Source organism: Xyrauchen texanus, chromosome 38 (genome assembly GCF_025860055.1).
Source record: "Xyrauchen texanus isolate HMW12.3.18 chromosome 38, RBS_HiC_50CHRs, whole genome shotgun sequence".
In the NCBI taxonomy this organism is placed as follows: domain Eukaryota; kingdom Metazoa; phylum Chordata; class Actinopteri; order Cypriniformes; family Catostomidae; genus Xyrauchen; species Xyrauchen texanus.
In genome coordinates, this window is record NC_068313.1 from 21,554,695 (window position 1) to 21,572,446 (window position 17,752).

Sequence of the window (17,752 nt, forward strand, 5' to 3'; positions counted from 1 at the left end):
ATTCCACCAACTATTGATTTCTGAACTCTTCGTAAGTTAAACATTAGTATTGTGTTGTTTAAAAATGTATATAAACTTGTTTTCTTTGCATTATTTGAAGTCTGAAAACACGGCATCTTTTTTTATTTTGACCAGTTGTCATTATCAGCAAATAAATGCTCTAAATGACAATATTTGTATTTGTAATTTGGGAGAAATGTTGTCAGTACTTTAAAGAATAAAACAAATCGTAGTAAATCCAGAGAAACTGATCATTTTGCAGTGGTCTCTTCATTTTCTCCAGAGCTGTATATATATATATACATATACATACACTGTATATACAGTATACTGTGTATATGCTGTGTGTAATATGATAACACTTTACAATAAGGTTCTATTCTTTAACATTAGTTAATGCATTAGGTATCACGAACAAACCATGAAGAAAATATTTTTGTTAATGTTAGTTAATAAAAATACAATTGTCCATTTTTAGGTCATTTTAGTTGGGCTAACTTAACATATACAACTTTTGATATACATTTTTTGTTTTACTGTACTTTAAAGTTAACATGAATGTTGCTAACTAACGTTAACAAATGAAACCTTATTATAAAGTGTTACCATTTGTATATAAAAATAATGTGTACTTTTTAAGCCCCCTGCAAGATTTATTTTAGACTCACTAAGAGGAGACTTGGTCTCCCTCAAACCTTATTTTGCCCCCTGATTGAAAAGTTATTTGTTAGAGATGTGTAACTTCTCGTATTAAGTTAATTCTATAAAAAACATACTGCATAAAATCTGTGTATCCTACTCTATTTGGATACGGGTTGCCCGTTTAGTCAGAACAATCCTTTGATATTGCAGAGCACAATCGACAAATTCCTTCATTCGCCCCAGTCAATAGGATAGATTTAAATATGAAATACACATTGTAATACTCGAGCCATTTAATCGAAGGGACTATTAGATTATGTACGGTACAAACTTTGTATGAAGCCTGAAGTTGTTCCAGTTGCAAACGCTAGGAGCTGTCCGTGGTCCTGAAACGACACAGCTCAGTCTGAGGAGAGGTGCTGACAGCACTCCGAGCGAGCGCAGAAATGTAACATTTTCTGCCTCTCCGTTCACAATTACAAATCTTATCAGCGCTCCCGGTCTCGCGAAGCGCCCTCGCTCCTCACGTGTGCGCAGCGGAGGTCTCACGACGAGCGGAACGTTTGTATCCCGCTTCGCTTTAATTATTCGGAAAGTGTTTTAATACAAGGACATATTCTGTGAGAGGAACACACTGCCGTGAACATGAACTCGACAAGAAATTACAAACCAAGCATGGTCATTCTGACGCTGGCCGTATTTGTTTGTGTGGTGATCGCACGAGGGCAAGGTAAGAATTTATATTTTTAATTCTGGAATTTGATATACTTGATCCGCTGTCCACGCGTTTAGCGGAAGTGGGTACATGCAGCTCCAGAGACCCCGACGGTTTGAGGATTTGAGCGCGAGAGCGGTTTCTCACTTGATTGTACGTTTGTTGGTGAAAAAAAAAAAAAAGAAAAAAAAAAAAGCAGAAAGCAGATTTGTGTTAAGGATGTTATTTTAGATATTGCTCAAGTACTTTGGTTTTAGACGAGCAGAAATGTATTCTCTCATCACGCATAGCATAACAGATGGACTCGTAAATCACAAAGTCATCATGGAATTGTGATAAATCCCGCGCAGAGAATGCACAGCACAGTTCGTAGCACAGTGTATATAAAATTTCATCCACGTTTTATGTAATAGCCTACGTATTTAAGCATTTTTGTTTTAATTGGAGTTAAAGTTGTCATCTTTCATCTCTCGATCTCCTTTTTTCATAGATGTAATAATGGCTGTAAATTCTCTAATTCAGTTTTAAGAATGAAAAATTGCAGAAAACTTTCCAGATTATTTGAGATTTCTCTCAATCATAGGCAATATTCACAGCGTGATTATGTCTGACAAGGTGAAAACTTTAAGGTTCAACAGGTTTTGCTTTTTAGATTCCAGGGTGTTAAGAGTAAGGGCCATCATTTATTTACTATAATTTAGTAGTGAAATAGCAAAAATCTTAGAGTAGGTCTTTTAGGTATTTTATTTAGAAGACTAAGACATTTCTAGGGTCAGGGTCAAGTGCAACACAGAGCAAGTGTCATAAAGTGCTTGCTTAATTTCTCTTGTAGACAGAAAATACAGTCATCTCAGAATATATGTGTTAAACATAAAACCACAAACATTTGCAATATAATTCTGATGTGGATGAGGTCAAAGTCAGGTTTATTGTCATTGTAACACAATACATGCAGGCATTAATCTGTCATAGTCCATGTTGAACAAGAGTACTGTAACAGAGCAATTAAGGTGATATTGTGTATATATAACCAACAATTATTGCACATAATTATAGCAACTATTGCTCATGTTGTTAATGAGGTAGGAATCATACACTAACAGTTGTTGCAAATAATAACAGTTATTGTCTATATCATGAAGGAACATGTGTGTGTGGTAATGTAAGCTTTAGGCTTCTTGCAGAACAAACATTTTTTTATACCACATATTTGCCAGGATAAAGTTTCCAGCAAGTGACATATTTTCTTCTAATTGTAATTTAACTGAGGAGAGTGTAACAGTCTTGCCCATAATATTTAGTTTTTACTGTTGACATTTCACAGTGTTGTCCGACAATTTGCACTAATGTTGAAGAATACATTATCCCTTATAGAGCAGAAAAAGTGTATAGTGATACTTTAAAACGTTGATTTAAATTACCATACTTGGATGTCTACATACATAAAAGTATAGAACTAAATAATATAATGTATATATCATGCATGGAGCTTGAAATCACTCTGAAGCTGCCTAAAATTGACATTATTTTTCAGACATTGTCCATGTTGCATTTCATTTTCACTTGTAAGTTGTTGTACTTCACCATATGAGAGCTGTGTGTTGTTTTAACTGCTGTTTATTTATTTAATTTTCCTTCTTGTAAAAGCTCCCTTTTCCATTTGTGAGCAAGACAAGGGATAATCTTGTGTTATTTGTCAAGTGCTTCTCCACACAGTATACTTATGTGAGTTGCACAGCACAATATTTTCTTTGTAAGTATTATGTTGGGTACCTTTTTCCTAAAGAAAGAAAGAAAACAAAAATTGATTTACACATTAAAAAGCAGAGGACTGTCAATCAGATCATTTTATTGCTAGTCATGGTTCATAACTACACTGTTTTACATTTATACACCATTTCCATTAAACATATCACAGCAGTCTTGATGTTCTTCTTCCAAAAATAGAATCTTAAAATTTGTACTCACCTGTCAACCGCTGCTGCGTAGCACCTGCGTAGCAATCATCTCACAAGTCCGTCATCATTCAGGAAGAATCTTTCATTTGCAAATGTGATATTCTTCATATAGTTTTAGCTGACAGTGTTTAAATTACTCTTGGTAGTTGAGACTGATTGAATGAAGCAGAGCTTTTCCATTCTTGCTCTTGTCTTAGACGCATCCAGTCTGTCTTTACTAATTGCATCTTGTGCTGTATTGCTTGTGTATTAGTGAACAGAACGATGACCTTTTGCTTTGAGAGGTATGAATCAGTGCGATCTGATCAGTCACCTTCAGGACGGGTGTGATGAGGCTTCAGAGCTGCATTCTGAATGGCTACTTACCTTGAAAAGCACTCTGACTAATGTACAGCTCCATCATTCCACACAGAGCACAGACAGCAGGCTGAAAGCAGCGCCCACCACTCGCAAATGTATGATGAGCTATACAAGAAACCGAGGAAGACCAGTGAGTCGATTTGTTTAAGTCATCGCTGTCCAAGTGATATACACAGATGTAATATGCATTTACTCTGTGCACACACACAAACATTCACTGGTGAAGATGAATGTTCAAGGAATAGTTCGTACACATTTACTCACCCTCATGTCATTCCAAACTTGTTTGACTTTCTTCCATTGAATTCTGTTAATGCCATTGATGTCAAACCTGATTCACTGTGTGTCTTAAGGCATCAAATTCTTTTTATGCGGGCAACGGAAGGCCAGATTTTTTGTGAAGACTTATTTTTTGGTTGGTTTCTCTCAAATAGCTATGGCACAGGCACTAAAGGAATGGCTCCCTAATTGCTAATGGAGTGTTTATAGTAGCGCTGTGTGGCAGGTGCTATTTACACATAGTGCAAATATTCACTCCTTTTAGTTTTTGGGTGAAATATACCTTTAATACTGTATGTAATTTGTTTACACATGTTACATGCTTTGCTAAATAAAGTGCATTAAAAATAATACATGTTTTCAAATTAGGTCATGGTATACTCTCACACAAATATACAGAAATTTGCTAGAATGGTCTAAGAGCCGAGTAAGTAACACAGTACATTTGCTCTTCAATAGCTGTGTGAAAGGCCAGACATCCCAGGTCTTTATTGAGAGACTAAGAGTGCCAGTGATTGGTCGACTTAACCACCTTCCTAGTCGAGCCATCTGAGATCAGCCCTTGAGGAGGGTGAGTGCCACAACCTGACTCCATTACCTGAAGCACCAGGGGAGGGTTCAGCCCCACTTCCACCCACTCCAGCTTATCCGGCTCAGAGAAGCCATTAGGGTAGGACCCTGTCTTTTAGGATCAAGCAATATCACTCAATCAGTAATACATCAGTGCTCCCTTTCTCCTGTGTGTTAGGCTGGGCAGTGCTGGAAAAGAAGGATGGAAAGGAAAGTGATTGTCTGCTTGACCTCTTGACTCTGCTTGACGCATTCACTCAGCTGCAGCTTTGCAGGGGCTACAAGGTTCAGCCTCTGCTCTCCTAGTCTTCATTATGGAACTGATAAATGAGTCAGGCGTGGGTCTGAATGGCCTCCCACAGCCACACTGGCAGGCCTGCCACTTCTGTAATGCTGATGAATGGTCAGCTAGTATGGTGCTCAGCAGACAGTACTGCTGGGAGGAATCTGATCGCTGCCAGGGTGCCTGCTTCTCCCACTGTCATCACAACTGGCACGCTCAGGCTCATACACACACACACACGGAAGGTCCTACCTTTACAAATCTTAAAGGGATAGTACACGCAAAAATGAATATTCTATCATCATGAACCCACGTTCATGTTGTTCCAAACCTGTATGACTTGCTATCTTCTGTGGAATACAAAAGGAGTTGGAGGATGCAAAATGTTAAGCTCAGTCACTCTGTTTCATAAAATCATGTTCTTATACCTTCATATTTGAAAAATGATTTTTATGTGGCTTGTTGTAAGTCTTGTGGTAGTTTCCTGGTGAAATGACCACTAGATGTGCTACAACAACTTTCATACCTTTTCACACAAATAATAATAATAATAATAATTCTTTACATTTATATAGCGCTTTTCTAGGCACTCAAAGTGCTTTACATAGTATAGGGGGAATCTCCTCAACCACCACCAGTGGTAACGAGGTAAACAACAGATTATCAGTTCATAAACACTTTCTCACGCAATGCTTCCTTATCACATCAAATTGCGTGGTTGGACTGAGAGAATTACACTAGCGATGCAAAAGGCTGAGGTATGTGTCCTGAAGAGCACGAGTCGACACTTGAGGCATAAATGTCATAGAAGATCCACAAAAAGACCTGGTTGCTTTAGAAATTATTTTTCATCTTACATTTGCTTTTTTATGACACTATTGGTTAGGCTTAGCTTTAAGGTTTATGGTAGGTTTTATTGATGTAATACTTGATTAAAGCATTAACCTTTAAAACCTCATCAGTTTGGGAGAAAATATAACTTTCTTATAGTGACCTCAGTACAGCTGTGATATATGTACAGAACCATGTAAACTCATTTTGCCAAATTTTCACCAAAATCACATAATTTTCAAAAGATCAGGTTGATTTTTTTTCCACAGAAGAAAAGTAATACGAGTTTGGAACAGTATGAGGGTGAGTAAATAATGACTGTATTTTTCTTTTTGGGTGAACTATCCCTTTCTCGAAGCAGACTGCAAAAATTCTGTTCTACATGAGCTAATATTACCCTGCATACATCACTAATCCAGTTAAAGACAATTTGAAGTTCTTTTGTGGCTTCCACATATGAACATTTGTGGAGCCAAGATGATCAATGACTTTGTCAGACATCCAGAGGCCAGATGGTAAAGATGGAAAAGTACAGAGTTAAGATACTGAGGTTGAAACCACCTGATTGCCATCCTGAACTTGTCAGCCATGTATTGTAATGGAGTCAAGCTATATATAAATGAAGTGAGGGCATACAGTAGCCCTGGAGTGTGACAGAACTGAGTCTAATTGTAAGATTAATATATATATATATATATATATATATATATATATATATATATATATATATAGTATATATATGTAGGCTCCAGACAAAAAAAATTAAATTACTTAGGACCCATTGGCTCCTTAACTGAAACACAACAGCTGTTTTTAGTCACCAAATCATATAATTGTTTTATTTAAATTGTTATTCAGAAATAAGATAGAAAGCAGAATAAAAGGAACACAGTTTATAACCCATTACTCTGAGGTTTAATAAACAGTACATATAGTTGAGAAGATATCAGAATCAGCTTTATTGCCAAGTATGCTTACACATACAAGGAATTTGTCTTGGTGACAGAAGCTTCCAGACTACAACAATACAAACAATACCAAAACCAGCAGCAAGATATAGGTAATTAAAACAAAAACAAAAAAGAATAAAAATAAATAATTATACATATACGTACATACACTCACCTTCATACATACCCACATACACACACACGTAGTGCAAATCTAATACAATCTGTTATATAAAGAACAAAAAAACAGTATATTATGTACAGAGCAATGTAAGTAATGGCGGAAGTGGATATGTTGGATAATATAAATAGACTTAAACTGTGCGTTGCAAATAATTATTGCTTAATGGGGCAATTTAATTGTTCATTAGATGGATGGCCTGAGGGAAAAAAAATGTTCCTGTGTCTGACGGTTCTGGTGTTCAGAGCTCTGAAGTGTCGGCCAGAAGGCAACAGTTCAAAAAGGTAATGGGCTGGGTGAGTGGGGTCCAGAGTGATTTTTACAGCCTTTTTCCTCACTCTGGAAGTGTATAGTTCTTGAAGAGGGGGCAGGGGGCAACCAATAATCCTCTCAGCAGACCGAACTGTCCTTTGTAGTCTTCTGATGTCTGATTTCGTAGCTGCACCAAACCAGACAGTTATTGAAGTGCAGAGGACAGACTCAATGACTGCTGAGTAGAACTGTTTCAGCAGCACCTGTGGCAGGTTGAACTTCCTCAGATGGCGAAGGAAGTACAACCTCTGCTGGGCCTTTTTTACAGTGGAGTCGATGTGTATCTCCCACTTCAGGTCCTGTGAGATGGTAGTGCCCAGGAACCTGAATGACTCCATTGCTGCCACAGTGCTGTTTAGAATGGTGAGGGGGGACAATGATGGGGTGTTCCTCCTAAAGTCCACAATCATCTCCACCGTTTTGAGCGTGTTCAGCTCCAGGTTGTTTTGACTGCACCAGACAGCCAGCCGTTCAACCTCCTTTCTAAATGCAGACTTGTCATCATCTCGGATGAGGCCGATGACAGTGGTGTCATCTGCAAACTTCAGGATCTTGACAGAGGGATCCTTGGTGGTGCAGTCATTTGTGTAGAGCGAGAAGATTAGTGGGGAGAGCACACATCCCTAGGGGGCACCAGTGCTGATGGTACAGGTGGTGGAAGTAAATTTTCCCTGCCTCACAAGCTGCTGCCTGTCCGTCAGAAAGCTGGTGATCCACTGACTGATAGACATGGGAACAGGGAGTTGGTTTAAATTTGTCCGGAGAATAGCTGGGATGATTGTGTTGAAAGCCAAGCTGAAGTCCACAAAAAGGATCCTTGCGTCTATACCCGGTCTGTCCAGATGTTGCAGGACGTGATGCAATCCCATGTTGACTGCATCCTCCACAGACCTGTTTGCTCGATAAGCAAATTGAAGGAGATCCAGAAAGGGTCCAGTGATGTTCTTCAGGTGACAGAACTGAGTGTACGTTTGCATTCCCCTTTGGTCTCATCAATGTTCACACCACTTTCCTAATTTATACAAATATAAGAGATAAAACAGTTTTGTATTTAGTACTGCCCTTCAGATTCTACAAAAGCAGATATTTAAATATAAAGCATAGTACACATATATTAGTGTGTTTCCTTCTTGAGCATCAATGAGTGTTTGCACCTTGTGTAAAAGTGGGGGTATGTATGAGTCCCTCAATTCTCTTAAGTATAAAAATCTGGATCTCATATATGTGTATATATATATATATATATATATATATATATATATATATATATATATATATATATATATATATATATATATATATATATATATATATATATATATTATATACAGTGCATCCGGAAAGTATTCACAACTTTTTCCACATTTTGTTATGTTACAGCTAGGGTTGGAACGGTATGAGATTTTCACGGTATGATACCGTCTCAGAAAATATTACGGTTTCACGGTATCACGGTATACGGTATTAAACAATTACTATTATCAGTGAAAACAGAAGGGTTATTTTATTTATTTATTTTTTGAGCAAACACTTTATTATAATTGAAAATTTAAACCATTTATTTTATTGAAGTATGTGTAAAAAAGTCTCCCTTTTGAAAATAAAATAAATAGAAAAAATAAGAATGCTAACAGAATTACAATAATAAATCGAATTATAAACATGATAAAAATGATAAAACATGTTATATAACTATAGCACGTTTGTTTACATGTTAAATGAACTACTAAATGAAAAATAACATCAACTGTGTGAGCTTTTAAAGTAATGTCCTATGATTATTAATAATTTACATATACTGTAGACGGCTCCTGTCTGTACCATTAACTCAGTGCTTACCAACTGGTTTTGCTTCAGGACAGATTTTACATTGGAAATCAAGTGGCGACCCACCATAGTAAAAATATAACCTGTATTTTTATGTATCCTGGGTTGCATTTCCTTTTATGTTGCATAGTTGTATTCCTGGTTTTCTAGTACAAGGACATGCATCAAGTGACATTATTTTTGTTGTTGATGTCAACGTTTGACTTTCAGCACACAACTGAATAACACAGACTGCATGATTAATTATTATTGCAAGAGTTAGATTAACATACAGGTGCGAAGGGACTTCAAGATTTCTCAATTGCACAAATAAAAAATACATATACATATTCGTCTCTGGCTTGCTTTTGCTCGCATGTCAATGATTACCCCTCCGTGTGTCAATGATGACGAGATCTACTTTTATATTTAATTTAATAACTGAGAAGGTTTAACTGCAAAATTAGTAGCACCAAACATCACAAGCAGCTTCAAGAATAGACACGGTGTAGCTGTATAACACTTTTCCTTGAGCAGAATATTGCACTACAGATCGCTAAGTTTGTTCAAAGGAGAAAGCGAGACGTGCATGGTTGCCAGATTGCACAAAATAAGTATAACATCAGGGGGAATGTTTCCAATTTGCGTAAGTATAAATCTCAAACTGGGGGTGTTTCGTCTCTTATCTGGCAACCCTGAGCATGATAAACGCTTGTAGAGACGCGTTACGTCCCAGTGCAAGTTAACTCAAATATCCAATTAAAAAAATATATATAAAATTAAAAAAATATAAATGACCCATGGGCAACATTAAACCATGTGGAGGGCCGTATGTTGCCCATGTCTGTTTTAGCTGTTTGCGAGATTATCATTAAATCTGCCTCAGCAGTCCTAAATAGTAGATCACTTGGGCGGCCGCCAAAATATCTTCAATGGGAGAACCATGGCATTGTTCTTTCCCTGCTGTCCGCGACCCAGTCCGAATAGACCAGTTGAGAAACACTGCTTTAACTCACACACACACACACTCATGTCAGACCCCCTCACCTCGCTTCTCTCAGGCATTTTCTCTGCTGCATTTGTGTGTGTGTGTGTGTGTGTGTGTGTGAGATGCAAGTTGACGAGTCTGACAGGCAGACAACGAAGAAAGAAGATGCTCACGCGCATGTGAGATTTTTTTTCTCAATACCGTAGATAAGCAAATGTACATGGTATGATAACCGTCAATTTTCAAACCCTAGTTACAGCCTTATTCCAAAATTTATTAAAGGCATTATTTTCCTCAAAATTCTACAAACAATACCCCATAATGACATCAGGAAAGTTTGTTTGAAATCTTTGCAAATTTATTAAAAATAAAAAACAAAAAAAAATCACATGTACATAAATATTCACAGCCTTGGCTCAATACTTTGTTGAAGCACATTTGGCACCAATTACAGCCTCAAGTCTTTTTGTGTATGATGCTACAAGCTTGGCACACCTATTTTTGGGCAGTTTCTCCCATTCTTCTTTGCAGGACCTCTAAAGCTCCATCAGGTTGGATGGGGAGCGTCGGTGCACAGCCATTTTCAGCTCTCTTCAGAGATGTTCAATCAGGTTCAAGTCTGGGCTCTTGCTGGGCCACTCAAGGACATTCACAGAGTTGTCCCGTAGCCACTCCTTTGTTATCTTGGCTGTGTGCTTAGGGTCATTGTCCTGTTGGAAGATGAACCTTCCCCCCAATCTGAGGTCCAGAGAGCTCTGGAGCAGGTTTTCATCAAGGATGTCTCTATACATTGCTGGATTCATCTTTTCCACGATCCTGACTAGTCTCCCAGTTCCTGCCGCTGAAAAACATCCCCACAGCATGATGCTGCCACCACCATGCTTCACTGTAGGGATGGTGAACCCTAACCCACTGCCAAGTGATGAGCGGTACCTGGTTTCCTCCAGACATGACGCTTGCCATTCAGGCCAAAGAGTTCAATCTTTGGTTTCTCATGGTCTGAGAGTCCTTCAGGTGCCTTTTGGCAAACTCCAGATGGGCTGTCATGTGCATTTTACTGAGGAGTGGCTTCTCTCTGGCCACTCTACCATACAGGCCTGATTGGTGGAGTTCAGCAGAGATGGTTGTTCTTCTAGAAGGTTCTCCTCTCTCTACAGAGAAACGCTGGAGCTCTGTCAGAGTGACCATCAGGATCTTGGTCACCTCCATGACTAAGGCCCTTCTCCTCTGATCGCTCAGTTTGGCTGGGCGGCCAGCTCTAGGAAGAGTCCTGGTGGTTCCAAACTTCTTCCATTTACAGATGATGGAGGCCACTGTGCTCATTGGGACCATCAATGCTCAAGGATGATCAGTGGAAACAGGATGCACCTGAGCTCAATTTTGAGTGTCGTGGCAAAGGCTGTGAATACTTATGAACATGTGATTTTTAATTTTTTTATAAATTTGCAAAGATTTCAAGCAAACTACTTTCACATTGTCATTATGGGGTATTGTTTGTAGAATTTTGAGGAAAATAATGAATTGAATCAAATTTGGAATAAGGCTGTAACATAACAAAATTTGGAAAAAGTGAAGCGATGTGAATACTTTCCGGATGCACTGTATATATAACAAATAGCTGTTCAAATAGCTTTCAACTGTGTTTGATATAATGACAAGTGATTTTCTTGTACCAAATTAGCAGTTTAGCATGATTACTCAAGAATAAGGTGTTGGAGTGATGACTGCTGGAAATGGGGCCTGTCTAGATTTGATAAAAATTACTTTTTTCAAATAGTGATGGTGCTGTTTTTTACACCAGTAATGTCCTGACTATACTTTGTGATCAGTTGAATAAAAGCACCAATTTGTTTCCATAAGAGCAAAGTCTGTACATTATTCCAAACCTTTGGCCACAAGTGTATATAGTATATTTAAAATATCCTTTGTCGTTTGCAGTCTATCCATTATTTTTTCTCTTGACCTGGATATGTCATTGTCTATATTCTCCTAATTGTACTCCATGCTGTTTATAGTGTAACACACACACTCATACAAACGCATACAAAAGGATCTTAACTGACTAAAGAAGGCATCAAGATTTTTCTCTTTTTTTCGGTTTTCTCCATTATTACTATTAAAAATGGGAGACTTCACTGTGGCATGCTCATCCTTTAACCTAGAGTGTATATATGTTTGTCTTTATTGCCTGCTTTAATCACTGGTCGTGGCAGAAGCACGGGTGTAATAGTGCTTTATGTGCTTGTCCTGCCCCTTCCATAACTCAGCCAGCACTGTTTTTTAAATCACGTTCTAAGGCATTCTAGGAAGCAAATTATGGTTTACAATTTAATTCAGTCTTGTCCTTCACCAGAAAATAAATGAGTGGAAATTGGAGATGAAAGCATGCTTCATAGATTAAACCTCTTATTTAATAAATCCAGAGTCTCATCATAGCTGATTGAATTCCCAAGCCCCCTCCCCTCCCCCTATAGACACACACACCGTTGTGTGTCTAAGGTGGCGAGATTGCGTTTGTATAGATTAACTGCAGATGTTATGAGAAAAAGGGTACTGGAGCCAATGTAGACAGATTTCTTTAAATAATTTAGAGACATTCAATTTAATTAGCTTACTGTATATTAGATATCATGTTAAATTCCATTAGGTGAGTAAAATACAGTTTGTGGAATCAGCCTGTAAATATATGTTGCAAACACTTACAGATAGGCCTGCCTACTTCAGTTTGTGTTATGTCAGGTATTTCCTGTCTGTTTGTAGAGATGTGACCTTTGTTTGTGTTTAGACTTTAGACATAAAGTATGTCTTTACTGCTGTTTCAAACCAAGCTGAAGGACCCCCAAATGCTTTGAGCTGCTGATAAACAACAAACTCCCTCTAACAGCCCCCCCCCACACACACACACACACACTCCAAAAGCAATTTGCTCATGGTGATCTGATGCAATCAGTTTTGCTTCATGGCTCTGAAAAAAAAGGGAGAAAAAAAGAAAATAAACAGAACAGAAAAAAACTTCACTATTAATGAAACCACACACTCCCGAGTTCTGATGATCATGTGTGCAAACTGAAAATATACAACATATTTTTTTTTTTTTTTATGATTAACCTATGCAGTGTGCCTCAGACTCTCATCAGGATCCATTCAGTGCATGCAGGCCTTCCTTTAACCGTCTTTTTGAAAACGGTTGCTTAAAAATGATTATTATTGTGCCTATGCCTCTACCCCTCCTTTAGGACAGAAGTTGTGAATCAGGCTTTGACAGTTACCAGGTGCTGAGGGACTGGTAAAGCTTTATCATGATCTCTCTCTCTCTCTCTCTCTCTCTCTCTGCCAAAACAGTCTCTGAGGCATGCCTGATGTTTCCACAACTTTTGTGAAGTGTATATCCCAATTGCTTTTTTCCAGAGCACTGCTTTTCTCAGGTTGTGTTTATTCTCTTCACAAGCCCTTTTCCATTTTGCCATGTGTATATATACACATTTTCCCCTCTCGTGCTCCCTCCTCATCTCACTCAAGAGCTTGTCTGATGCGCTAAACATCTATATTCTGACAAGCTTCCGTTTCCATTCACCTTCATTTGAGCTCCACTTCCATTACTGTGTTGCTGTTTTTCTTAAAACAATGTCAGTACAAGATAAATATAATGACAGCATTTTTTGCATAAAGTTGATTACCAAAAGAAACAATTTATACAGTTAGTAGCAAAAAACGTGATTACAGTAAGACACTTACAGTGGAAGTGAATGGGGCCAGTACATAAATGGTAAAATACACCCTGTGTCAAAAGTATAGCCACAAGATGTAAACATTATATGTGTTAACACCATTTTAGTGTGATAAAGTGATTTTATTTGCACTTAAAATCATGTATAATGTTTACATATTATTGCTATACTTTTATACAGTGCATATTTAAACACTTATATACCGGCCCCATTCACTTCCATTATAAGTGCCTTACGCTAACTATGATATTTATTTAGTAAATGAAGGATGAATTGAAATTCTTTTTGGTTATAATCAAAATTATGCCAAGATTAAGCGTAGCTTGTCTTGAACCCGGAACTTTTCTTTAAGGCTCAAGTTGTCTACATTAATTAAACTGACATCTCAATTTGTCACATGATTATGCCTTTCCAGCAGGGAAGTTTCTGTCCACCTCTCGATCTACAGCAGTCTTGATAGCGGAAGCAGTGGCAGTTCGGGCTTACTTAGTGCCCTAGGTGAGATTGGACATGGCACCCCTCCCCCTAACACCCCTTATTTATTTAAATAAATGGCACATTCTGTTAGCATTGACACTATACAGTATATACAGTATATAACTTAAATTGCACAATTAAATTATAGAGTCTATAAATAAAGTGGCAGAATTCTTACAAATGGCTGCTACTCGGTGCTTTTACACCTAAACCATAATTTAAAATGTAACCCTCTCCTCCTAGATTTCATTGATGCAAAATCATCAATGACTTCATCATATCTTCCCAGCAATCACAGATACAAATTATTGCAAGACCACTAAGAATATCCTGTGTCATGGTGTAGCCTGCCTACATTATGAACATCCATAATCCTAACCATATAGAGCCTTTAAGGCTGAGTAGCCTGTCGGGGTACCTTTCTCCCATCATGATCTTGGAAGATCTGTGAGGGGGTGGGGTGGCACAATTTGGGCCACCTTTCTCCCATTGCGATCTTGCGAGCCAGGGGCAGGGTGGCACAATTTGAGGTACCTTTCTCCCATTGCGAAATTGCGAGCTCTGTGTGGGGGCAGCCTGGCAGGTACCCTGTCGTTCCGCAAGCAATGTGATAACAGTGACACTCGTAAGTAGGCTGCAGGACTTTAGCAGCATGGCCATTAATGTGTAAATCATGAGGCTTTACATTAAAGGAATATTCCGGATTCAGTATAAGTTAAAGGTGCATTCAGTAGTTTGGAGCCAATTTAAAAAGTTTCACACATTAACAAATGAATTGTGTTTTTGTAAAGTTTGATCCGAATGGTGTACACACACATGAGATGATGACTGCACTCATAATAGTTTTCTATAAAAAGTTCAATGTGTTTTGCCATGTTGAAATCACATGAACTAAACGTCAAAGAAGAGAATCCTCATGCTCATTGGCTTCCGCCTGTGTAGATACTCTTGGTTATGCTTAGAACACTGTTGCTTGATGATACGAAGAGCAAAACGAATCAGAATGATCTTTATTGTCAAGTATGCTTACTGTATACACACAAGGAATTTGTCATGGTGAACATACACCATGAACATACTTATTTATCGTGCTTTAGCTGCAGAGACAACAGGAGATCCAGTAACAGTACTGCCAAAGAAGCAAAAAAAGGTCTGAAGCAACTTTCTTCATGCAGGAAAACAGCAAGTACAAAAAAACTAGAGTAAACATCAGTAACGGTTAGGCATCTACATCTTCATTCGTATAGTGCAAAGTAGCTTGGTACAGCGATTGTTGTGGAATTTGTGTAAACATGACATTTAGTAAAGGGATAGTGGTGGTAGTGTAGTGGTCTAAGCACATAACTGGTAATCTTGTAATCAGAAGGACACTGGTTCAAACCCCACAGCCACCACCATTGTGTCCTTGAGCAAGGCACTTAACTCCAGGTTGCTCTGGGGGGATTGTCCCTGTAATAAGTGCACTGTAAGTTGCTTTGGATAAAAGTGTCTGCCAAATGCATAAATGTAAATGTAAAGTCAAAATAAATTTAAGTGGTAATTAGCATTTTGCCACAAATGCTGTTGATTGAGTTTAACTTGTATTGAACCTGGAATATTCCTTTAAGGGCTTTCAACACACTTGTGAAAAAAATCTCCCATGCCATCGACTAATTTTCTAGCCATCCATATTTGGCTTATACTGGTGATCTATTACTGCCCTCCAAAAGTAAAATGCAGTAACTGCTCATTTTGTCAAAATTGAGTTATGAGTGAAATCAAGTCTTATAGATTATGATCTGTCCAATGACAGATGGTTTGGATTAACTGTGATCAGATTCTGAGAAAACGAAGATTATTTTATAATCCAACTTTGGCAGGGTATTCAGAAGGCTTGAAACCATTTTTCTCTCAGTTTCAGTGTTGGTGTTACTGCGTTGACTTTGTTGGGCAGTATAGTGTTCATACATTTTGTGGCACTCAGTCGCTGGGTTTAAGTGAAGCAGTATTGATGGAAGACATGTAAAGACAGCTGCTGTATTCACTAGCTCCGATATCTGAGATTGACCCAGACCTGGACTTCACCTCTCCTTCCCTCCTTCCTATCAGTCTAATTATTCACACTGATGTGCACCGACCCTAACAATGAGGCCATCCTTGCCGGATTGTAAGATGGAAAACATAAAACAAGAACCAGCTGTTGGTGTAACATGCATGCGGTGGCATAGAGGAGCTGCAATGTAGCTGGCATCAGGTAGCGTGTCAGCATTACGGCTATTCGTTGAGGATTATGCATGTTTTTGTGAGTCTCTAAGCAAGGGCTGTGCTAGGGCTGGGCTACCGGGGTTTATTCCATGAATATTTTCTGTAAAGGCCCAAATGTTTTTTATCATCTTGTAGTGATGTCAGAAGTACTGTACAAGTGCTTTGTAACAAATTAATACTAAATCATTTAATATTTTAACAATATATTTTATTATTAAGTAATATGTATACATTTATGGCTGCCACGTAATTTTATCACGTGGCTTGTTGAGCGCATTACCGCTGAGATGTAGAATATTATACACACATTATAGTGACCATGAGTAGGTTACCTCATGTGACTCTACACTCCCTAGCAACTGGGCCAATTTGGTTGCATAGGAGACCTGGATTCGAACTCGTGACTCCAGGGGTGACAGTCAGAGTCAATACTCACTGAGCTACCCAGGCCCCCCAGATGGAGTAATATTTAGGCATGAAAAAACATACATACAGAGGAATATGCAAACTTTAAGTCACGATGAACCAGGACATTTTCTAGTTAGTACCTGTTTTAGGATATTTACAGCCTGCAACTTTCTAATCACCTGAAAAATCAACAATAAAAAATGCTTCAGACAGCCAAAAGGGTTCAATATAGTGTTTTTTTAAATCATGTTTTAAAGTAGGGCGGCACGGTGGTGCAGTGGTTAGCACTGTTGCCTCACAGCAAGAAGGTCGTGGGTTCAAACCCTGGTTGCCTCGGCCTTTCTGTGTGGAGTTTGCATGTTCTCCCTGTGTCTGTGTGGGTACTCTGGCTTCCTCCCACCATCCAAAAGACATGCAGGCTAGGTTAATTGGTGTCTCCAAAAAAATTGCCCTTGGTGTGGAGGTGAGTGTGAGTGTGAGTGTGTGGCCCTGTGATGGACTGGTGACCTGTCCAGGGTGTCCCCCGCCTTTTGCCCAATGTTAGCTGGGATAGGCTCCAGCCCCCCACGACCCTGTACACAGGATAAGCGGTTGATGATGGATGGATGGATGTTTTAAAGTAGATACTGTTAAAAGAACACATTTTCTGATTTTCGTTGAGACGAAAAAAGTTAGTGGGAACTTTCAGTTAAAGTTTCAGGAAAATTTAAAGATACTAAATAAATAAATGACTAAATATATTACATCTCACTGATGTAACATTTAAACTTTTTTTTATAAAGTGTAATATATTCCAATATGTCATCGAATGATGGCCCCAAATAGGTCTGGACTAAGCCCTGAATATCCACTGACCCTAGAACCACCCCTGTCTCTAAGGCCTGGCTCCTCCTACATATCCATATCAATCCATTAGTCAGAGGAGAGAAAACAGTGGATCAGCCACTTCTTGTCCCCCATGGATTGGCAGACTGCGTATGCCTGGTTTATTGGGCATGGTGTCTTTGGCACATGCAGAAC

General features: G+C 38.5%; 1 protein-coding gene across 1 annotated transcript in view; it reads left to right on the forward strand.

Moving 5' to 3' along the window:
* Nucleotides 1-1,061: 1,061 nt before the first annotated feature.
* Nucleotides 1,062-17,752, forward strand: part of LOC127632213 (seizure protein 6 homolog) — a 346,945-nt gene continuing 330,254 nt past the window's right edge. Inside the window, exon 1 of the mRNA XM_052110822.1 lies at nt 1,062-1,372. Coding sequence (XP_051966782.1) covers nt 1,288-1,372 — 85 coding nt within the window. The 5' untranslated portion in view covers nt 1,062-1,287. The remainder of the gene's footprint in view (nt 1,373-17,752) is intronic.